Source organism: Rhea americana, unplaced genomic scaffold (genome assembly GCF_003343005.1).
Source record: "Rhea americana isolate MKP2758 unplaced genomic scaffold, rheAme1 scaffold_101, whole genome shotgun sequence".
Taxonomy (NCBI): domain Eukaryota; kingdom Metazoa; phylum Chordata; class Aves; order Rheiformes; family Rheidae; genus Rhea; species Rhea americana.
In genome coordinates, this window is record NW_028185051.1 from 2,225,128 (window position 1) to 2,249,977 (window position 24,850).

Sequence of the window (24,850 nt, forward strand, 5' to 3'; positions counted from 1 at the left end):
GGATTAGGTGGCACATAGACATCAGAAAAGTTTACAATGCTGACAGACAAACCAGGCACAGTAAGGACTGCGAAAGCAAGCAGTGAAATTGCCGAAAGAACAGCACTTGGCAGTAAAACTAAAGTTTAAGTCATTTAAATCCCAGGCCCAAACTTCTTCAAGATACCCACACAAGGGTGTTGACGTGCTCCTTTCTCCATGAGTTTTTTGGATGTTAGAACAGACTTTGCTATTGCTTTGTTATACTCTGAGTTTGGCCTTTTCCTCCCTTAGCTGATTGCCACCACTTCCCTATTTGGTGAGATTTTTGTCTCAGTTCCTTTGTCCTTACAATGAGAGCATGACTTAGACCTCGCTCCCCACAGCTTTTAGGAATCTGGCACTTAGGAGGTGCCTAATTCTTCTCACATCTCAGGGRAGTACTTGGGCACTTAAAAGGTGCTAGGACTCCTAATGCTTTCTGAGAAGCTGGTCTGTAAAAATGAAGCTAGGACATCAGAAAACCAGTTGTAAATTAGGAAAAATTTAATAAAGCTTTGGTGAGGCTGATTTTTGCCTTTTAGATGACTCAAAGTATGCTGGAGTTGCTGTCAAGTGTTAATGAGGAAAGGCAGAACTGAAATTATGCTGTTGACAAGTGCCGTATTTCTTTTGGAAATCCATCTGTAGTTATTCATGTGCTGTTTGACTGTGCACCATGGAGAATGAGACCTCTTTTCTGACTGGCACATACCTGACGTRTGCTGGGTTACTTCCACAAATGCACATTCATCTGAAACCATGCCGTAACCAATACTCTGAGTAAGGGAACTTGTAGTAAAACTAATAATGTTGCCTCTGAAATCAATCTGTCCTGCCATCATTAAGAATGGTTTGGAGGCTGTACCAGGACTAGAGCAAATGGCATATGTAAACCAGCATACTTTCAGTAAAAGTTCGTGGAACTGGACTGACCTGTACCAGTTAAAGATCTGCCTTTCTGTGTTGCTATACTCTACCAGTAGATCTTTAAAAGGCTACAAGAGGTGATGGTAGCTCAGCAGCATATTTTCAACTYTAGTGGAAGTGAAAAATGAAGGTGCAGCACAATCAATGCACAATATTGAAAACCAGGATTTTCTGTTGCAGAAACTGCTTTTCTTTTTGACTGCCTTACTTCATGTGATAAGCTTTTGTTTTGCTCTGTTCTTTTTGTTTTCCGAGAGGCTTGGCTTTGTAAATGAAATGAAAATGCTTTTCTACTTATGAGTTCCTTGCTTGTTAGTAATTTGATGAACTATTATTCATTTTCTACTGGAGGTTTTTAAAATTTTAATTTATAAAACACAGCTGGCTTAATACAGTTAGCTTAATGCTCAAAAATTAGCTTGTAATTTGGTATTAGGTTCCCCTCTGAAAGCACGCATCGGAATTTAGAATAGCAGGAATGTTACAAACATGATTAAAGTTTGGTCCTTAGCTGAGCTAGTGACCAAAACAGAGTAGCTAAAACWTTTAAAAGAAATTAGACACTACAACATGAACAAGTGCAACACCTCACTTCCAATGGCTGGCTTTCAGAGGGGATTTCAGGACCTTATGTAAAGGGCCTGGGTTCCCTGCATAATGCAAGAGAAAGGTATCTCAAAGGGGCACTTAAACCCATGTACATCTTGAGTTCCTGTGGTGAGCAGAAGCCATTAGGATTTACAGGGGTAAACTCCATCTCTGAGATTAGGGATGAAATGCCTCTTACCTGGCTGTAAGCATCAATATCTGTGTGAGAAACCTAAAGCTCCATTTGGGGTCAACAGAAAGAAAACGGGTTCTTCTGTYGTATGATACTTACTGGAGTGAGCTGCTTTGGAGAGCTAGGTGTTTCTGCAACCGAATCTGAGGCTATAAATAGGCTATAGGTATAAAATGGCTTCTGATTTGCTCAACCCTGTCAAGACTGAGGAATTTGTGGGTGATACTAGAATAAAAGTCCTCTAGAGCCTCTGTCTCCAGAGTTAAGTGAATGCCCAACAGGGTTTTTCAACATGTCAGTTTTGGTTATGGACATTTAATTCCACTTTGATCCCATATCATGCATCTCCATCCTTATTTAGATCTCATTGATTTTGGTCACCTTGTGTCAGTCTTATGGTCATTTTCTACATGAAAATCTGCCTCTGAACACATCCAAATATTGGCTATCTTGAGGTCTTTGTTAACTAGAATACTAGATCTGAGGGCATTTGCTTTGTTCAAGTGCACTCAGTATTATTTCAATTTTTTCTCCAACCTGCAGAACATTAGGAACAGGAAGGACAGAAAAATACATATTTTCTGAGAAAGAATTCTCAAGTAATGAGGAAACTTGAATATGACTAGATACAGAAAAAACATTCCAAGAGTCTAGGTGGAAAATAGGGCAGGGTGCTCTGAGAGCTCCTGGAAGATATTGTGGGTAGTCCAGAGACTGGAACTCAGCTCTCAGCGTATCTTGGGTCTCATGTTAATGTTATTTAATGGTTGGTTGATATATGAGTAGTCTAGCTGTATTTTGAGTATCTCATCTTTCATTCTAATTTATACCTAACTGCCCCTGAGACTTTTGGTTGACTCTATCTATGGAAAATATTAATTATCTTACGTGTTAGTGAAACAGACGTTCCACTGAGACCAATTTACCAGCTCCACTAAAAACTGCCAATAAAGAGTGGATGCATACAAATGTATTCATTAGTACAAACTAATTAAAATCCAGACTAATTCTCAGAAAAACAATGCATTATTGTATGATTTTGGAATTCATTACGTGTCTGTACTCCTTCAAATAAAACTATCTTGTCTCCACAGTTTCTAATCTAAGTTACAGATCTCATACTGGTAGCCAGACAGAGCTAAAATAGAACTAGCCTTTTGGATTTCTARTCACCTTTGTACTCTAAATCATTTCTACTTCTGTAGGTATCTCAGAAGCAGTCATTTCTGAGAATGTGTRGGAGAAAATATCTCTCTTTCAGATAAAAAAAATGTAGGATAGAGCCCCTCACCTGAACACCTTCTGTTTTACTGCATGTTAATAGTGCATTAACTTCTGATAACATTTGACTTTGGTAGTTTGAGGCTTAGGCTAGCTATAATCACTCACTTGCTTTATGTTGATAGTTTTTAAGGGAGTGCTTTGTTAGTTCTGCTTGCTTTATATAGGCACTCTTTTTTTCCAGCTAAGCAACACTACACTCATATGTAAATCATTTTCACTAATAACTTTATATTTTAGTGTTCATAAAGCAGTTTCATTCCCATTAAAAATGACCAACTTCAGCAATTTTATTATTTTAAACAGTTACTTCAAAAGTTGCTGAGGTGTGAAGATGACATTAGTTCATTCCTCTCACCCCTCTATTCTTTCCTGCATGTACTTCAGCATGTGCCTCATTTTAGCCAAAGTCTATAAGCTGCCTTTGCTGTATCATGCTATTCACACAGGGAGGGAGATGAAGTAAAAAGAAATGGGCACTCACATCTACTGCAGTTACATCAAAACCTCACCCCACTTCCATCAGGGCCATGCCTTTGACTGTGGCACCCATCACTGCTGTATCTGTGTAGTATTGCTGCAGCCTGCACTGGGCATGTCTTAGATTGACTCTCAAAGCCTTTATTTTAATCAAATGACAGGCTCTGAAATTGATATTTACCATTAAACTTAGGCAGAGAGTTATGAGCCTTGGGGCTGAGGTCCCAATAGACACTTCAGAGAATTTCTGACCATGATTAAGGCAGAAAATAAGAATTAGCTACCTAGAAAATTTTGGGCTGGATTCTCTGCTCTATTGCAGCAGAGAGATGTGTGAGAGAGATGGGATTAATACAACTTGAAGATGGGTTTAGTATTGTGGCCTTAGACTTACTTCACTGAGTGAATACTCAGTATGGTGTACAGTACCAGCTGTGATAACTGAGATGAGAGGTTGGTGCTGATGTATACGTAGTATAAAGAGCTCCAGTTAACTGTGCGCTCCATTTTGGGATATTTTGGGGTTGTGCAACACTTTCATATCCTGGTTTATACAGATGGATGTTTATACAGCCCAGATGAGAACCAGATCTCCTCCCTTTCCCTTCACCTCAGATGACCAAGGGCCATAACTCAAACAGGGAGGAAGTCTAGACACAACCTGAGGTAGCTGTTCAAGGCCATTTGATGTCCTGAAGCAGCTTGTTCTTTGCCTATCAGCCAGCAGACTAATTACTAGCAGACAGTGCAAAGCACAGGTGATTATTATCTCATCTAATGATTTTGTTTGTAAAGCAAACAGCTGTATTTTTCACTAGCAAAAATTTTTAGGTGACCTTTACAATAAATCCATTGGTAACTAAAGCTTGCATATCTCTTGTGAGGTCTGCCTCTGGGAGGCAAAAACATATTCTGCTACCCAGGAGAAGTTGGAAAAGAGTGTTCCTGGCTTTTATTATCAAAGATAGGAAGACAGAAAATGTGGTTTCAGACCCCTTTATTAATGGATGACAGCTGCTCTCCGTGGAGGTCACAGACCTAGGCTTTGCCAATGAGTCAGGAGCATCATTCTATCAATCGGCACCAGTTTGTCTTAGCTTGAGCCCTTGGCTTAAGTTCCTTTCTCGTTTGAATTCAAGTGAAAGAAATAGCTCTGTTAAAACTCCAGTCAAAGAAATCGGGAGATTATGGATCTATTAATGGTACTATATACACTCAGCACACAGGCAGACAAGCCTCTCTGTCATATACACAATGGGACTAGACTGTTCAACTAGGGCTGTTCTGATGCATATAGTCTGCTCTGACTATGGGGCTTCTTTCAAACTGTGTTTCATGCCCTATGCTAGAGAAAAGCAACACAATCATTGTTCATGTATTTATGGTTTTTGAATGGGGCACCACATGCATAAAAAGCAAGAGACTCTCTGTCATAAGATGGAGTCCTTTGGGGTCTCTCAGCTAAGAGCTATCACCATTATGGAAGAATCTCAAAAAGAAGCTCTAATTTTTGGCTATTCTCTCTGTTCCTCCCATGCKACAGGCAGACCTTCTGAGCAATGCAATCTGGAGGATATTCTCAGATGCAGCAGAATTAGTGTAGATTTTTGGTCTTTATTCATCACTTTAAGAAGATTATTGCTGCTAACATTAGCACTTTCTGTATTATATAGTGGACTGGTTGTGGTCTGGAGTGATTTAGAATGAGAAYGCTTATTTTCTTCCTTTTATTTGTTCTTTTGCTTTTTCCAGTAGAAGATACAGTACATAAAAATTGGTGAAGACGGCCATATTAAGGAATGATACCATGTTGCTAGTGCTTCTTTGTAGTTTCTCCCCTATTTCTCTGTTTGTGTGAGCTTGTAACCCCAACTTCATTTAGTTTTAAGTTTCAGGTTTTGATAAACCTAAATGTAAATTCATCCACAACTGCCCTGACTTTTGGAGTGGGCACTATGCAAGATCASTTGCATAGTTTTCCTCTCCAAAGTMTAAATAGATCAAAATTTACTTAAATTCAGTGTGGAAAGGCTTTGTAACTACCATAAATCTGACCTTGGTTTCAGGCTTCACAAAACTCTCAGATGATGATGGTAACTGTCTAAGCTTGTAAGTAGTGTTCTCCAGGATTATATAGTACTGTAACGCATATTTAGGGGGAATTCTTTTAATTGAACTTACAGAGTGGAAATTAGCATCTAATTTAGCCTGATCAGAGATACAGAGCAGCTGCTTCTATTCAGCTGTATTTGTGAGCTTTCTGGGCAAGCAGCAGGAGGCTGAGAGCACAGCTTCCATTTTTGTTCATCACAACTTAACATTTCAGTATAATTGCTGAGTTAGTGAGTGATTCAGTCTAGAATCTTGCCAGCATTCTCTTCCAGTGACAGGGATACCTTTTGTTGTTTGAAGTGATGCTGCCTGGATGTGATAAACCAATGGATAAACTTGACCAAGCATGACAGAAAAAACAACAAAATAAAACAAAAAAATACTGCATAGAATTTAAGTTCAGGCAGTCCAAGAAAGCATCTGTTATTTTTTTATTTTTTGTTTTTTTACCATGGCTTGCTTTAGGAGAAAATCAGATGTATTTGATGAAAAAGATACAATTGTTCGGTTTATTGCCGGTTCCAACAGATTGCATATGCTGAGGTAGCCAACAGAAAACAGCGGGTCAGATCCTCAACTGGTGCAAATTGCCATAGCTCTGCTGGCTGTAGTGGAATCTACTGATTTATACAAGGACTCAGAGATTTTTGCTGAAGGTTTGTATCAATCATTACTTCGATAAGGAGACAGTTTTCTGCCAGTGAGACCTGTTATTCTCACAAGCAGTGAGTGAATGGGAATGGGATGAAGCATGCAATGAAGTGGGATGCTCTGGGATGATTTCAAGTCAGAGGTCTTCTCTGTTAGGCAGACCAGACTGCGATGATAGATCAAGTTAATTATTCCTTGCTTTCTTCCCTTGTCCATAAAAGCTGAAGTTTTCCTTTTGTCTTTTCAAAAGAAGTTTCTTTTCTGACTTACTTTCTTATTGTCTCCCTCATGCTGTTTGTCTTGTTCCTCATTCTTTTTCCCCCTCCAGAGAATTTCAGGTCTCCTCAGTTGAGTTAGATCAAGTGCCTCTTCTCCCTCAAACTGTCTAATTTTCCAAAGCTAAGTTCCTGTCTGTGTCTTTATAAAGAATATACACTCAGCAGAAGATGGTTACAGACTAATGCTCTAATTTGGAGTCATGGTTAACCCTCACCTCAAGTCTCTCATTTCTCTGCAGTCTCACAAAGCATTTATTGTTTAGCAGACAGCAGCATTACCGTAAATTTAGAAAAGGCCTAGGTAAGGGRGCAACAAAGAAGTATCTGGAAGAAGAGTGCTTCGGTTAAGGAAGAGACAAAGCAATCTTTACAATAACAAGGATGGAAACTGGAGAGCTTTCAAATTGTTCTTTCTGTTCTTCCTTGTCAACTTGGGAAGGAAAAAGGGAATAAAAGGGAAAAAGGGATTGGGTTTCTGAGGGAAAAGAGAAGGAAAAGATACTGAATTTATTCTGTTTACATTCAGATCTAAGATTTGAGAAGAGAGGAGAATGATCTATGTTTTAGTTAGTGCAGCTGGGACTAGTTCTGGCATGTGCTATATACTGTGCATTTTGCATATGCCAACACTTCACATGTCAGGTAGTGATTTATGTCCTAACTTAAGTCCTGTATTACACTAGCCCAATCCATGTTTTTCCACGCAGAGAAAAGGCTTGAAATGTCTAGTCTTGCTTTTAGGTGCTGACCTTGTAAGCTCATGGGGCTTGTTATCCTCAGAAATAGGGGAAGGAAAAATGAGTGTATACAGATCAGAAAACCATTGGCTGGAGTAATGAGCTGAGGTTGGTCAACCGTGTGTGTCAGCTAAGATGCTGTTGCTGATCAGCTTTATTGACAATCTGCCACGCCTATAAATCCAAGCAGAACTTTAAAAGTGTCTGTCAAAGCTTAAATTCACACAGGAACAAGTGTTTTCTAGAAAAGTTTTAAATGAGCGGCAGAGGTAAGCACTAGAGAAATTCTCAAACATAGAATGTGTAGGGGAGATCTGGATTAATTTGTCTTCTGTGTCACCATTTTAAGTGGCTAAAACCATTTTACGTTTTTTCTGAGGTTAAAACTTTGAGAAATCATTTACAGCTCTCAAAACCCCAGCACAAGAAGACTCAGGTTGCGTTTTTGACTCCTTTTAAAGATTTTCCAGCTATTCAGAATTTTTATCTTTATTTCATGTAATTTATGTCCTTCTATTCATGTTGTGCACATTTATTTTGTTTGTTATAGTCTGGACTGGTGGCAAGGCCAATTAACAGAGCTGCTGAACTCTGCTGGTTGAAAGCTTCTTTTTCGATTTTGTAAAGCCTTGCCAAAATCCAATTGCTTAGACTGAAATTTGTCATATTGATTGCTTGCCACAAGCAGAATTATTTTAGAAGGGTTAAGCAAAGTCATTCCACCTGTTTTAAAAAATGAGGCTTGAATAAAAGGGTAGAATGTTTAGCAATTAAAAACAATTTCTGATGGCCTTTTTTGGGGGGTTGTTCTGAGCCCTTGTCTTTTTGAACAGATTAAGATTTACCATCCAGGATCTGACTTTTCTATCTTCAAAGTTGGCCAAATTATAAACATTTAGATAGACAAGACTCATGTTTGCACATATTCAGTTGTGTCTTGGTTCAGCAGTTAACAAAATTATGAAGACTCAACATCATAGAGCCAAATACTAAACACCAAGACAACTAAACTAACAGTGTCCTGTCAGGGCTTGAGAAAATTACGGTTTTCTTTTATTTGCTGCTGCAAGGTTCTATAGGCTATACCTTAGCCAAGGACTGGAATTGAGAGTGCAGAGGGTGCCCCTTCTGTATGCTCAATTGGTTAGGAGGTTAGGAGCTCGATATAGCTCCTTCCTTGAATCAAGAGGCAACAAAAGGTAGACCAAGGGAAATCAAACGATACAATGACAGAGGGRTGTAGTAAAGCTCGTCAGGAAATTACAGCCCCAAAATAGTAGGGAGAGATTCAGACTTGTTGTGAATGGAAACTGGAACTGGGAATGAGGAATAGGAATTGGGATGAGGGAACCAGAGGAGGCTGAGAGCCAGCTAGTGTAGAAGGGGGCTGAGGGCAACTTCTGAGATTAGGGGCTGACCTGGTAGAGGTGGGGGGACTGGGAGTAGCTGGACAAAGAAACAACCTGTTGAAGTCTGCAAGGAACCATGATGAAGATACAGGCTAGGGAAAAGATATAACTAGGCCTRAATTTATATGGAGGAGGTGAAAGAGAAGCAGCAAATCTGAAGATACCTATGAGCAATGAAACCTGTATCCCCGTACCTTTCATGCTTCATTGTTCCTTATCTGTCAGCCAATGAAACTCACTGGCAAAATATGCAACTCATCCCATTTTGTACCGACTCAAGCAGAGAACAACAGCCTACTACTGTTATCGGTTAAATCATTAGAACGAGAGGTCTGCGTGGTGGATCTAACAGTTCCAAGCAGCCATGCTGAGGAGCCAGGTGGGTGTCCATATGTTGTAGAGGAATATATGTTTTTTTCTTTAAATCTAGGAAATAAAACACACTGCTGAGAATATGAAGGTTGCAAAGTCAGGAATTTGAAATAGAATTTTCTGGAATTAAAGTTGCTGTGCAAAATTAACTGAATTAATTGCATGATGTTATCACTGTAATTTGTCATTTACTAGTTTTTACATGCTCAACTTTGCAACCTTAGTATTCTTTTAATGTAGCTGTATGTGTATAATAAACATACAGCTTAAGCAGGAGGAAAACCTTTATTCCCTGGCCTCTTGTTAGATTTCCATGTTAATTAGACTAGCTGGCATTGGGTTTAATAACTCTCTAATTGCAATTGTAGCACTTTGCTAAATCAATGCCCACCCTTCCTGATAAAATTGTTTTTAAATAGCGATTGTTAAAAGACATCAGGTGAAAACTTAGTGAAGTGAAAACAAAAACAGAATAGGAACCCTCCTTTTCTTCTAGACAGCCTCACATTCTAGCAAAGGTACAGCTTGGGGCTTTTTTGTCTGTTTTGTATTTTTTTTTCCTTCACTCTACAACGTTTTACATTGAGAAGCAGACCACTCAATCACCTTCTGAATAGCAGGGTGACCTAGTGATATAAAACGTTGACCATATATTTATAAGAAAGAGTTTCCTTTGAACCATGCTGTGGTTTACTGTGCTAGCACTTTCCRGTTCGTTATCTTGAAGGATTTTGTTTTCTTTTTTTTTAATTTAGGAATGAAATAGGGGATGAAACTCCCATCTATGCTCTAAATATACACAGTATTTTCTTTTATTAAAAAAAGAAAACCCACAAGTAAGTGAACATGTGCGGTCACCACCTTCCAAAAGTCCTACACAGCTTGATGCATTGTCTTACTGTCACTGCAAGTCTTTTTGGTACAAAGCAGAGATCTGCAGGGAGGACAGTGCTAGTCACAGATGTACAGGGGAGCACTTTGCGTATGGATTGCTGTTGCTGTCTTGCTCTCCTCTTCCTCCATTTTGAGTCTATGTATGTATGATAAGGGTGAATGGGGCTGCACTAAGAGCACTCTCATGGGCAGGGAGGTCATACCTGAACCCTGTTGGCTGGTGCTGCCAGGCAGAAGGAGGTACTGCTGATCTGAGGGGAAAAAGACCTCCCCCTGGTGGGAGGGGTGGAAGAGAGGATGGTCCCATCCAGTGAAGAAAGAGGCAAGAGATGCTCCAGACATCTTGTTACATCTCTGGGGGCTACAAAGCAGCTTAGGTTGTAGGGCAGTGTGGTTCATCATGATCACCTTAGCTTTCACTGGGAACTCAGAGACACATTGTGCTTCAAGTAYGTACAACCTTCCTTTGTGTCCTCAGTGTACTGTGTGGGTTTGCAAAGTGCACCATCTGTCAGGATAATGAGACCATTTCCCCCTCCCTGCTCCTGATAGTATAAAGAGCTGGGAATATGGCCCACCTTCTCCCTTTCCTGGGACTTGACGGAACAGCCATACTTGCTTTTGTCAACACAAAAAAAAAAAGGAAGATAGATGTATTTAATCAATACATGGGCTATAAAAAAGAGGATTTTCCTTCTCGCTACAAACCTGAGAATAAGCCCACATCAGCCCAGCCTTAATAATTTACACTTCAGTCAGATGTTTGTCAGAACATACAACTGGATTCCTATGGGAGAACAACCCCTCCATCCTTTATCTGAAATAACATCAGGTTCAAAAGAAGATGTTGCTGAGTCAGTGCTCAGGACCTGGAAGATTTGGAATTTTATTTATGAGGTGAGGAAAGGGGAAAAAAAGAGTAGAAACAGGATTTGGAGTACTGTCTAGTGCCTTTGGTGCCTGACCTTGCTCATCAATCTTTGCTACTTTAAAAAGGCTTGGAAAATTACATTACCCTATACCATCAGACCTCACTCAATAAATACAGACACTGAAGTCAGGAACAAGAAATCCCACAGAGCTTTAGTATTGACTTGTTAGAATTCCAGGTCTCTGCCTCACAATACAGTAACTCTCTGTAAGTAATGAACAAGCTGCTGGGAAGGACACCTTGCCCTTCTGGATTCATCTCTCACTTTTTCAGAGAATCTATTCATTGCCATTTTTCACTCCCTCTTACAAACACTAAATTGTCCTATATGCCAATAAAGTCTTCTCTATTACTCTGCAAGAGGAAATTGTGGAGAAGCAGAGCAATGCTTATATTTTATCGCAGAGCCACTAGTCATATTATTAACTTTAGCATGAGTTTCTACAATTGGAAGAAAAAAACAACAAAAAGAAGTTAACAATGTATGATACTTGTGTACTTCTATTAAGGAATGAAGAAGCAGTAATTTACTGCTTTGGCATTTAAAAACATGTTTGTATTCTTCTGCTGTAAAACTTGTATTCTGGATGGAGTGCACATCAACTAAGATTTCTCTGTGGAAGCCATGCCTTTTCCTCACCCTCAGGTGCTGCGCAGGAGCCTAGAAGGAAAGAGAGAGGATATGTGTTGGGGGAGCCGTACTAGGAAGTGGTCACTATGGCTTTGTATGAGCTCCATGCAGGGTTGTAGTCTTGTASTTGGGGCCATCCTTTGATTCCTTGGCTCAGATCAGCAGTGAAAAACACTGTGATTGATAACTTTAAAAAAAGCATCACTCCATGCCTTTCTTCTCCAGCACATCCAGTGCATCTGACTCTCCACCTGGAGTGTGCATTTTATTTCTTCTCTTTTATTTAGTCTTGCAGTTAAGTGATGGCTGCCTTTGACACATGCAAGGTGCAACAAAGTTCCTTTTGACATCTCCACTCTTCAGCAAAATGGCAGCATCCATCATTTGGCTCATTATTAGCTGAATAGCAAAGCAGAGATTTCGTGTTTGCAATAGCTTGCAAATTCATTTATAATTCTCAAAGCAAGTGTCATTTGGCTGCTTGTTCATATGAAATATTTGATATTGCTTGTTATGCTACTAACTGTAATCCCTTATTAGGGAAATATAAGAAGTCTTGCTGATGTACACTGAAAAAAATAAAAACTGCTTTTGTGCATGAAATAGTTCTCCATAACACCCAGACATGCATACATGGGCAAAAGTTAACTGTGCTTGAAATAAATTGAGAGTAAGAGATGCTGATACAAGCTTTTTTTGTTTGTTCAACTGTATGTATCTATAAAAAGAAATATATGTGGATTGTTCAGTCAGCTCCTGAGGGAACATGAAAGGAACCAGATCAGCCACACAACTGGCAGCTCCAGTGGCAATTTCAGCAGAGGGAACAAATGTTMATTTTGACCCTTTACTGAAGGTGAGTTGTTCTCTCTATGCTAGCAATGGGATGGAAGCCCACAGATGGAGTAGTGTGAGAGGATGTGCACTAGCTCTGTTTATTTTACTTTATTTTATTCTCTTCCTTCCTGAAGCAAATAAGGTTTCTTAGCTGCTACAGTTTTCAGTATARTACCTTTTATAAGGACTACATAATTTATTTGATTAGAAGGATTTTCAGATGAAATAGCAGATAAGTTTGTCCATACGGAATTCCAYAATGTATAGTTCAGACACCACTCAGGCTCAAGGAATGTGATTCATTTGAATAAGTATCAGTATATACATCTGAGTGAGTTACTTTGAGCTCCCTTCATAGCTAATGGAGAACAAGCTAATATAGCAAGGGGATTCAAGGGGTAGATTCATGTTACCCTACAACAAACAGATGCCTAAAGTAGGTCAGACGAATTGCGCCCTCAGAATGCCTGTTTTTCTCCATTGAGTGGTAGATTTCTTTCTAAGGGAGCTGCTCATTAGCTCAGATGTAAAGACCTGCAAGTTTGATGAGATGAATTTTGCTCAGGAATTGGACAGAGCTTTTTATCTGGAATYGAATTTTTACATGTTTGACCTGCTGAGCTTTTGCACAACACAGAACAACAGACAAGGCTTTCCAAATGGCTCTTGGCATACACTGACAACACCCTCCAGTTGTATAAATTCTTCCTGTTCTCTTTCAGAGCCATATTGCCACAGGATCTCTATCCGTCTCCCCCTAACTTCTATATCAGTGCTATCATGCATTCTCCCAAGGTGCCTTCTCTGCCTAAGCAAACCAGCCTACAGGGGAAATAAATGTATAATGTGACTTTCTGTGTTCAGTGGAGACAAGAGAAACTCAAAATAAACTAATGATTGTGTTCACATAACAACCCAAGCAAAGGAAAGTAGTGGAAATTTCCTAGAATTCTCCTACATCAAAGTTTCTTTACTGTAAGGTGGAAAGCTATAGTTGGGATAACAGCTTTCAGGAGTCAGGCAAATTAAAATTTTGTACCCTTAGTGAGAGAATTTCTCTCTACAGTTCATTCAGAACAACTACTTCTGGTGAGATTGCACCAATCCAGCACTTCATCTGGATGTTGGAGCAGAAGTTACAAACCCATATGACACAGGAGCATGAAAGGTCTACTGGCAGGTAGTAGTGGTGGTTAGCACAGATAAATCAATGTCTATCAGAGAACACCAGTCTTTACTCACACTGTGATCAAATTAACCTAGAGCAGCTCCAAGAGACTGGGGCTTATATCCATCACACTTGTGCCAATCCAATAGTACCTCTAGGGCTCTACTGATGGGATGTGCTTGATTTTAAAAGTGGGAGGGAGTGAAAAGATTTGTTTGACAAATACACTCTTGAAAGTATCTCTTAAAGCAAGTTTGTTCAACTTTCAGCCTATGGGCTGGATCAGGTACCTAGTGACAATTTTGTTGTGTCTCTAAAGGACTCCAGATGCCTCCTTGGGCGCCTTTAACCTTCCAAGCTCAACTTGTATCAACTTGTTTGAGAATGACCCAGCTACCTCCACAGGAATCCCCAAGCTAGCATATAGTGCAAGATATTGAAAAACACTGGACTGAAAATCCCTGTCTTAAAGCAATGGCTTTTTCATGGTAGAGTAGTGCCAAAGTAATTAATCTATTACCAACACACAACAGTGCCAGTATTCATCCAAACAAAACTTACAATRTTGGAACATAATTTGAGATGGTTCTTTTGCATTTAATCTATGCAGTAAAGTAAATACTTCTTACAGATAATCTTATTAGAAGGCATTTCTTGTTCTTGTGTGATAAGATATAGAAGGCATGGAAGTACTGAAGTGACTCCTGCATACATGTGTATAGGGTTAAATGGCAGAGCTCAGAGTTCCTACACATAATACTGTCCACTGTATGTGTTTAAATACTTTATAATTAAAATGTAGTAATGGATTTTATGAGAGGCAAATATCTTCTCACTGTGACTTCCCAAGCTCTCATATGACAGTTTTTATAAAACTTACTGTGGAAACTTAAAATAGCTCTCTCATTAGTTGCTAACAGAGTTCAGCTGGTATACAATAAGCCCTAGAAACTGCCCTCATTTTTCACTTTGAAGATGAGCAGTGCAAAATTTCACTCTTCCTTTTTCTTCATTTTGTGTGTGTGAGCAGAAACATCTTCTGACTCCATATCACAATTTGTTTGATTGACTCCCCTTCGTTTTTGGATTGACAGGTTTTTCACTGTAATGTGTGCCATCTTCTCCAGCTCATCTTACTTCAGCAGTGCGTGTATTTGAGCCCCCTTTTCTGCAGCTTCTGTGTGGCATGTTGTGATCACTGCTGTTCTTGGAGCTTATTCCCTTTGCTACCTTTGTAAATTGCAAAGAGACGGAGAGGGGGGAAAAAAGCATTCTTGGAAAGTGAGGTTGTTACACAACAYGAGGGAGGCAGTATCATGTTTGAGGATGAACACTCCTCTTCTGCCTCTTCCTTGCAAGGACTCTGAGATGCCATTGGTCATCACACAATTAATAGCATATGCCAACTCATTTTGAATCAATTTCCCACTGGTCTAGCTCTATACTGTATCTTGAAGTGCTGGAGGCCACCTCTGCATTAGAAAATAAAAACGGGCTAGAGACTGTTCTCTGACTTTGATGCAAGGTGGCACAGCATGGCTTGAATCAGTAGGGCTACATTCCCTTTCCCTCAAAAACACTGAGTGCTTTCATCCACCCTGCCCRCAAGGAAGGGCCCCTGGCCACACTCTCCCACTGCAGTAATGAGAGAGCCTGGGAGAGAGCTAGCTGGCACGATGCTGAGCAATGCCAGGGGCTGCGCTAACCTTTGCATGCTCTGGAGATACTGGGAACAGTGCCTGAATCCTGCTGAGGCCCTGGGTAGTTGGCTGGCATAGCCGTAGTCTGGGAGGCAGCCTTGAGGAGGCTCTGCGTTCATCACTTAAAACCTTTAATTCTGAAGACACTTTTGCAAAGGTCGTAGTGGGGGGAAGACGGGCGGGTGGATATGTTTTTCTGCATTTGTAACTGTGCACCATATTAGGGTTCCCATCTGTGACATGGAGCGCCTGAGTGCTACCATAATAGGAAAGAAACTGATCATATATTAATCAAGCGGCTGACTAGCGAGGCAAGAGGGTGGTTTGCTTCACTCCTTGCGGAAGTGCAGCTCTTCCATGGGAAGACAGTGAAGCTCTTTAAAGACACAGTCTTTACTGAGGAGGTGAGAACTGGAAACCRCCCATGAAATTAAAAATGCACCGTAACCATTCCCATTTAAAACTTGGCCAGGCCATTAGGGTTCATGCTCATACAGTTGCAGAGACTCCCTGAACTTTGGACTACATTTATGAGGAGGATCATGGCACTCTGTCCCTGACAATGGGACTTGGCTAAGTGTGTTATACCCATGGTGGAGCACTCTCTGGTGACACAGAGGCAAGATGGCACCAGCAGCTGATCACCAACACTGCTTCCTTTCACTTCCCTGAGATTTCCTTTGAATTTGCTAGTCAGCCTAACACCACTCAGATGCAGTTTTAACTAATAAGATATGAGCTTCTACAGCTGAGATGGCCATTTTAATTTGCCATGTTCATAGTTAAACCTTTGCAAAGTTCAGTCTCCACATGGGGATGATGGCCTCCCTTTTTATGCCCAGATTACCTCCTTGGTCTGCATGAACAATTACGTACCTATAGATGCATCAATTATGCATTTGTAAGCCATTTTAAAAGTCTATAATTGGTACTTTAATATAATTATTTCTGAGATAAGAAATGATTGCTTGAATAATATTAACATTTAAAGCAAAATAATATTTGTCTCTGTATCAATTGTTGAGGAAAATCAATTAATCTGTAGTTGGCTATGAATTAAAGTATAATTTTTGTAAATTGAATGTTATTACCGTTCCTTTCTGTCTCATTATATTTTACTCCAAAATGCATAATTTTGTGCTACTTCGTTTATCTCATGTCAGAAATAATATTGCTACTCTCCCATATTATTACAACTAGGAAAAAAAGATTAATCAGACACTTCAAAAGCCTCATGCTGAAATAACATTTTTAAATTTATAAAAGAACAACCRCTATTTTCTACAGCAAAACTAATTTTTCAAATTTGAGATAAGAACACTGTGTTACAAAAGTAAAGGTCAATTTGAGAAATAAAGGATTCTAGTTGCCTAATGAAGTCATCTTCTTTATATCAAACTCTAATTTACAATCTAATAGAAAGATGTTAATTCTTTTCTGGCTTGCTTTGAGTGATACTAAGGGGCTGGTTGGTGCTGTTCAGATAAAAATAGCTGTTACATTTAATCTCATCACTAATGATAACCTTTATTTCCCTTCACACTGTGCTTTTGAGGTCGCAAGAGAGTTCTGAGTTTCGAGGTTTGTTCTCCAGTTTCAGAAATGACTCTGGACACTACACTTCTCTAGCCTTCAGAGTAGCTGACAATGGAGGAAAATRAACACCTCTATATAAACCTACATCCACGCACACACACTGTGAGTGCCTGTGTACCCACAGTCAAGAGGCGGTTTTTGACTTTTGAAGATAGCAGCTGAGTGTCTGAGAGTTCATTATGAAGTGAAGAAACAGGAGCAAACATAGTGATCTTGTCACCAGATGAATATCTCACTCTGCAGGATTTCTAATAAGTGGAAAGAAAAATTGTTATTTCCTGAGCTAATTAGGGGGAATTCCTGTCCTTAAAAACATAGTAACTGAACATTTGGATTGGGTTGTATAYATACGAGTCAGTGATACATCATTGTGCAGATACGGGGAGGAAGGGGAAGAAAGCAGAACTGTTCTCTCTTGCATAGTCCCATAGTCACTGTGTTCAGAGGCTTGTGCCTCTTGTGGCTGAGGACATGACAGGGCTACAAGATTGCCACACTGGGGTCTGACAGAGGCCTGGGACTGCATTGGGACTATGCTAGCATGTTAGTTAAGTGTGTAACAACAAGCGTACTAGGGATTCTGGTCTTTCACATATGGCCATAGAACTGGAGATGAGCCAAAAATATCACAAGAACCAATGCCTTTAAATTACTCCAGCAATCTAGGAGAGTTTGACCCCAGGTTCATAGAACTTTTTGTCCTGACATCATAGGAACATGCATGTAAAATAAATAATCTCCAAGAGGTTTGTGCTAGAGACTAAATCAGGAAGCAGATAGAGCTGACAGACACTTGGTCCTTCAGAAAAGGTAGCTGATCTTGGAGCAGTAAGGTTGTACTTGGAAAGAGGACTGTTGCACCACATCAGTAATATCATGGAAGTCTGTCCCTGAACATGCAGAGGCCACAGTGCTAATGACTTCCAGAAATCTGAGGTTTCATCAATTTACCTTACTGCAGCGGACACCCTTACAGAAATAAATCCTTTGGGATCATCTCATCACTGAATGGATGCTAAGGCAAGGCCATCACATCAACCTTTCTCCCAGACCTCAACAACAAGTCGTATGCACTAATCTAGTATGCAGTGCAGTGCTCAGGGTTCTGAGAGGTGTTTAGTCACTGATACCACAGAAAGCCACAGACTGCAGTTGCCAAACTGATGGCCTCAGAGGCCTCTATTTGGCATTTTACTCAGCAAAAGAACAGGCTCAGAAATAAAAACAAAAAGAGRCAATGTCAGATTAAGGCTTTACCTCCCCATGCCACTGGAGTGTTAACTTCCTCTCTTCTCCTGGGCTTGGGCAGCATCCACTCCCCCAGCAGTCCCATCTATCTCAGCTGTCTTGTGAATTGAGAATCTACCTTGGGAGTACTAGAAGGACCTAAAGCAAGGCTCAGAGCCAACCTTCCAGGTAGTGAAGCCCTGGCAACTGACTGGAGTTTTGCTGTTATTTATCCTCATTCTCCTGAGAAGGAAAAGGCAAAGCTGATCCCTCTAGCCTCACCTCCTTTCCTTCCTTCTAGGGAAAGACTAGACTCTTGTCTTTCACTTCCTCACACCTCAGTTGAATCCAGAAGGGGAAGAATAGCCACATCAGCTCTTTGCTTTTCAAACTGGCAGCTGCAAGGACTGAGATTCAGCCTTTGTACTACATTATCCATACACCTAAACACCCATATGTTTTTTTCTTGCTTGCTGATGGCTCGTGGAAATAACTCTTCCCATCACATAAAGATGAAAATGGTGCTCCGCATGAATGTCAACATCCATGACATTCCTCCCTCTTTTTCTCTTTAGTCAGGGACTGTTCTGGCTCTTTGGACAGACTAGTGTAATTGCTAGAGGTCAGGGTAGCATAGAGATTGTCACAACTTGAGAAATCATTTGAGCATAGGACATTTGAGAGGTAATGATCCTGCCTGAGGCAAAATACCTCTTCTGTCATGTTATGGAATACAATGATTCTGTGCCGCGTTTCATTTAGTCTTTTTCAAGTGCTGCAGTTTAGCCCTTGAAAAAAGGCAGTATGACTATATTCCATATTTTTATGAGTCTATTCCATCTTCAGTATAGTCCTCTAATTCATGTTGTATGTGGGTCAGGTGAGCAGGGGTGGAGGATAGCACTTAAGATGTGAAGTGCTAGTTAGAGACTCCAGCCCATGCAATTTTTCAAGCTGAATGTTTTTTTGCAGAAGGAGGCAAGCAATCTCTATTTCATCTGGAGGATGGAGACATTCTGAGAATAAAGAGTGAATCTTCTTTTCCCCCAAATATAGCCCACTAGCCTTTGCCCTCATGAAGACTTTTAGGAAAGACTGCTCCATACCCCTTTGCTCTAAGACCACAAAAGACTGCTTCAAGTTCTTGGCCTTTAGGGTATAACCATTTTTTTCATTTTCCAGTGTAGTCATAATTCACGTTGTTTTGTACTTGAGAAGTAAATCAAAGAAATAGCTGAAGGCATACTTGTGAATAGTTACACTTGCACCCCATTTCTTTGGAGTTTGCTGGGTAGAGCTAAGTGCGTACAATTTAATTATTTTCCTTGTTATAGGCAGTTTCATTAGCCATCCAGTGTTTGCAGTGGGTTATCAGGCACTCTAGCAGATTACAGAGAAAACATTCTAGTCTGGTCTGGAAATGGAATAAATAGATCTTTTTCAATTGCAACAAAGTGAAATGAGCTTTCAGGATGTTAGATTTGGAAAACAGCTAATTAGGTGTTGTTTCATGCTGTCCTACTGGGATGTCTATTACACACACTGAAGTAAAATCTGCACTGTGCAAGTTGTCTCAATCTTTAGACCTGCAAAGTAGTCTGAAAAGCCAGACAAACTACAAGCACAGGGTGCTCTTTATCATGGTGGGACTCATCAGGAAGTTGCTCTTCTGCCCCTGGAGATTCATTCCATCTGAGCTCAGATTTGCCTGAGTTGTCACATGCTCAAACTCCATCCACATTAAACACATGATTTTGAAAAACTCATCAGATACTAGGCTCTTCACATAGCCAACCAATGACAAGGGCTAGGACTGTTCTGTTCACCTCCCCGRTTGGTAGTGAGTGGAACCCAGCAGGGACACTTACTGATTCCCCTGACCCTTTGTGGCATATAGATAGGGATAGTGGGAAGAGAAGGAACTGAGACTAGGCATCAAGAAATCTTTCAGGGAAAGCTTGAAATAGCTAACTGTAGTGAGAGAGGTTAGGAATTTTATTTTTTCAGGTGTTTCAGGTGCTAATGAAGCCAAATCCCCTTGTGAATTGGAAGGYGCAGGTCAGTGCTTTTTCAAAACTTTTTGACTTCTAGACCCCTCAAAATTTTTCAGTGTATTTGCCACTCTCTGGTCTGTGAATTGAAGTCTACTAACAGCACTCTTGTTCCTACTAGTTGCCTCCATACRGCCCTGTGGGAAAAAAAAGCCAGAGATCCTCAGGGATCCATGAACCACAAGTGGAAAAATCTACACCTAATTTAGACTAAAACGTGTGGATGCCAACAAAAGTGTGTGTGTATTGGGGGGGGAGGGGAACCAGATCAGCCAACATCAAAACTAACCATCTTTTATGAAAGAAAAGCTGAGAGTKGGAGAAAATGAATGAAGGCATGATGTTTTTCTGGGCTTGAATTCATTTTCTGCATAAATACCATGATTTGAGCATTCAGCCAGGATAAGGCTTAATAGGCTGAATGTTTGAGATGCATGCACACTGTTGACAAGTAAAAGCTAGTGTGGCGTAGGTGTCTATGTACTAGCAAGGGTGCAAAAAGGCTTTCTGTCACTCATATTGGTGCAATGACGTGACCCTAGTCTGTGCAGCTCCTGAGTACAGGCTGCTTTCTCTGTAATTCAAAGAATCAATACTTAACTTGTGTTAACTAACTAACAGTAAAAGCAAAGCAGTGAGGTTAGCAGAATGTGAAATATTTTACATCAGGAGGCTATTTGAATAAATTCAAGCTAATATCTTTTTCCTCTTAGCATAGACAAAGCCAAAGAAGATATAGCACTTGATTCTTTCTACAGATTGACAATCCATCTGTTAAGTATCTTTATTTTGCCAGTCATCAACAGGAAATGTTTTAGGGAAAACTTCAAGAAAATCCACCCTCAACACTTATCTTATGGAATACCGTCTAGCTCTTTTCAGTTTGTCACAGGACTTAAAACCCTTTGAAACAAATATGTGTATGTATATCTATATATATTCTTATACATTCTATGTACAATCAATTGGGTGTATGTGTAAATATACACATACATACACATAGAAAGAGGAAGATGGACAACGAAAGGAAGAAAACATTTAGAGATTAGTCATACGTTATGTATAAATGATATACATGTTGTATTATAATGTCTAGACCATTTTGAAAATTCCTGATTTCTTAYTATAGGAGTTTAAATCCTGTGTGGAAACTTCGCATTCTACCATTTATCTCTTTAATGTTTGGAAAAAGAGAAATACAGAAAGAGTTCATTAGGAATTTTGTTTTCAATTGCAACAAAAACGTGTTCAAAAATCAAAGAAAGTCAGATCTCCAATTATGGTAAATTACTGTAGTACAATTGACTTGAATGCAGTAATGCTGATTCACATCAGGCAAAGATTAATTGGCATAGAACTTTAAAGAAAAATTATACTAGATGCTGGATTTTTAAAGTCCATAAAATCCTAACATAAGGTGCTGAGTCACCACTGCAAACTACTGCAAGCCAACATAGCACTGAGACTTTACCATTATAGGAAATGAATTGTACAAGCCAGATATCAGAGAGGTGTGAAACCAGTTGCGCCTACTCATCCATCCATCTAGGTTTCACAACTGACACTGCTAAGTGAAAGTAGTGTATATGCTGAAAAGTTACAAGTGATACATAAACAAACTAACATTGACTGACAAGTGTGTCTAGTAACAGGCTAGAGAGTAACTTGCAGCTCAGAATGTTACAATGGAAATGAAAATCATTCAGCAAGATGACATTAATCAGTATCAGAGCTGACTGAATACTTTTTACATAACCAGTACAAATATTTTGATAAAATATATCAAGAATAAGAATATTTATCCTGAAGTGATATTCTTCTCCTTAGAACAACATTACATTTATAGGACCCTATATTTCCTTTTCATTTTAATAATATATTTGGAAGTATTTCTCTTGATTTACTTTAGCACTTCTTGGAGGGTGAGCATCCTAGAGGCATAATCTCAAGAATAAAAAGGAAAGTTGCTCAAAACAGGTGAATTTCTACAGCTGTTTTAAGTGCAGCTGTCTGGCAACTTTTGACATGATATTTACTGAGGACTGGGCTATAACAATATTATCAGTGAGTTTAACAAATAAGTTTATAAAGAACAGAAACACAGTGATATAAGCAGGTCAGTGGAGTAAATGTCCAGATGAGGCTTTCTATGCAGCAAGGGTGAGCATTTTCCCAGGGCTGCACTTCTAACATGGAGGTAGACGAAATCTGTCAAAATATAGCAAAGTTAGGCAGGTCATCCATGGGAAGGCCAAATGCAATTGGATTAAATCCTGAGGACTGGCACTAAAGTGTGGGTTAGATGAGTGGACAGTGAGGTGGATTGAGAACTGGCTGAGAGGCAGAGCTCAGAGGGTCGTCATCAGTGGTGTGGAGTCTAGCTGGAGGCCTGTGGCTAGTGGAGTCCCCCAGGGCTCAGTACTGGGTCCCATCCTSTTCAACTTCTTCATCAATGACCTGGATGAGGGGACAGAGTGCCTCCTCAGCAAGTTGGCTGATGATACCGAGCAGGGAGGAGTGGCTGATATACCTGAGGGCTGTGCTGCCATTCAGAGAGACCTGGCCAGGCTGGAGAGTTGGGAGGAGAGGAACCTCCTGAGGTTCSTCTCAAGGGCAGGTGCCGAGTCCTGCACCTAGGGAGAAATAACCCTAGGCACCAGTACAAGCTGGGGGCTGACCTACAGGAAAACAGCTCTGCAGAGAAGGACCTGGGAGTGCTGGTGGATGACAGATTGACCATGAGCCAGCAATGTGCCCTTGTGGCCAAGAAAGCCAATGGTCTKCTGGGRTGGACTAGGAAGAGTGTTGCCAGCAGGTTGAGGGATGTGATCCTGCCCCTGTCCTCAGCCCTGCTGAGGCCTCGAGTCCTGTACCCAGTTCTGGGCTCCCCAGGACAAGAGAGACATGGAGCTACTGGGGAGAGTCCAGCGTAGGGCTACGAGGATGATCAGAGGGCTGGAGCACCTGTCCCATGAGGAACGGCTGCAAGAGCAGGGCCTCTTCAGCCTGGGGAAGAGAAGACTGAGGGGGAATCTTATCAATGTGTGTAAGTACCTGAAGGGAGGGTGTCAAGGGGACAGGRACAAACTCTTTTCAGTTGTCCTGTGTGACAGGACAAGAGGCAATGGGCAGAAATTGAAGCACAGGAAGTTCCGCCTGAACGTGAGGGGGAATTTCTTCCCTGTGAGAGTGAGAGAGCACTGGCACAGGTTGCCTAGAGAGGTTGTGGAGTCTTCTTCTCTGGAGATCTTCAAGGCCCACCTGGATGCAACCCTGTCTAACGAGCTCTAGGTGACCCTGCTGAGCAGGGAGGTTGGACTAGATGATCTCCAGAGGTTTCTTCCAACCTTACTGATTCTATGGTTCTGTGATTCTAAAGGAGGGTCACACACTAAGGATCAAAGCTGAAAAGGAACAGCAGAGCAGAGAGAGCAGGGTAGGAAGCAGTATAGAGGGAGCAAACCAGCAGAGGTGGAGCATAAATCAGTCAAAGAAGGGCAGTAGGTGTTGAAGGGGACAAGAAAAAAACAAGTGAAAATGTTGGAAATTACCTTAGCAAGCAGTATCTCTTCCTCTGATGCAGGAGTTGGGGTAGGAACAAAGTCTTTATCATGATTTTAATAGATTTAAAAATTTCTGTCTTTTGACCTTTATTAGAATAGTGTATATATAGAGAAAAGAATAATTTCTACCTGATAGGCTGTAAAGGAGGCTCCTTCTGTGCTTCATTGCCCTCTGACTTGATCCCTGATCTGTTTCATTAACCAGGCAGGCTCTTCTCCTTGAGGTGCCTGGGGATGTTCTGTGACTGCCAAGTACCACATGGATGTCGTTCCTCCGTGCCTAGCTACAAACTGCCTGTCACGGGCTCTGCCTTGGGGAAAGTAAGGGATGCAATCAGCTGTGCCTGCCGAAACCAGTTCCAGTGGCTCTTTTGAATACAYATCCTATCCCCATACCTGTGTGATAGAAAGAAGAGCAGGGTTTTTCATCTGTGCTGTTCAGTGATTATCACTATTTGAAAAATGTATTGATATTTTGTTTTCTCTGGGCAGATGGACAGAAGAAAGTTCAAGAGGAATTTGACATAGACATGGATGCGCCAGAGACAGAACGGGCGGCAGTGGCGATACAGTCGCAGTTCAGAAAATTCCAGAAGAAAAAAGCGGGGTCCCAGTCTTAGCAGCTACCTCACACCTTAAAGAAAAGTAATCCTGAAATGATTTATCAGGAAAATCAGAAATAACAGGAAGATGCATGTACAGGAATTCTCCATATTTAAAACCCCGTTGGCAGATATCAAACAATGAGCTTGTGTGTAGCTTCATCCCAGGTGTTTCACATCCTTTAACTTCTGTAACTCACCATGTTACTTGATGTTGTAATAAAAAGTTAGGATGAAGTAATTAAAGTGTCTGCCTTCATCTATCTTTTCATGTTAATCCAGCAAGCACAGCGTTACAAATAAACTCAGCCCAGATGCCTATTTTCCTCTTCATTTACAGCTTGGAGATGTAACAGCACCGTATGTTACAAGGTTTTTGCCGAGGGAGGAGAGCACACATCTCAGCCCTGCTTACCTCATTTGGAGAATTCCAGCTGCCAGCCAAATGTGGCAATCAAATTACTTTCCTATAATGAGCTGAAAGTCAAAAGTTACAGACAGGAGCTGGCATGAAGGCAAGAGGTGTGGAAAGCAGTGAGCAGTTTATTTTTCTTTTCCAATTATGCCAATAAAATGGCTTAAGGGAGGAAATTGCCTTCGC

At 40.5% G+C, this 24,850-nt stretch overlaps 1 protein-coding gene across 1 annotated transcript in view; it reads left to right on the top strand.

The window, feature by feature from the left end:
• PCP4 (Purkinje cell protein 4) overlaps nt 1-24,495 on the top strand; it is a 47,932-nt gene extending 23,437 nt beyond the window's left edge. Inside the window, exon 3 of the mRNA XM_085305118.1 lies at nt 24,140-24,495. Coding sequence (XP_085161244.1) covers nt 24,140-24,267 — 128 coding nt within the window. The 3' untranslated portion in view covers nt 24,268-24,495. The remainder of the gene's footprint in view (nt 1-24,139) is intronic.
• The last annotated feature ends 355 nt before the right edge of the window (nt 24,496-24,850 follow it).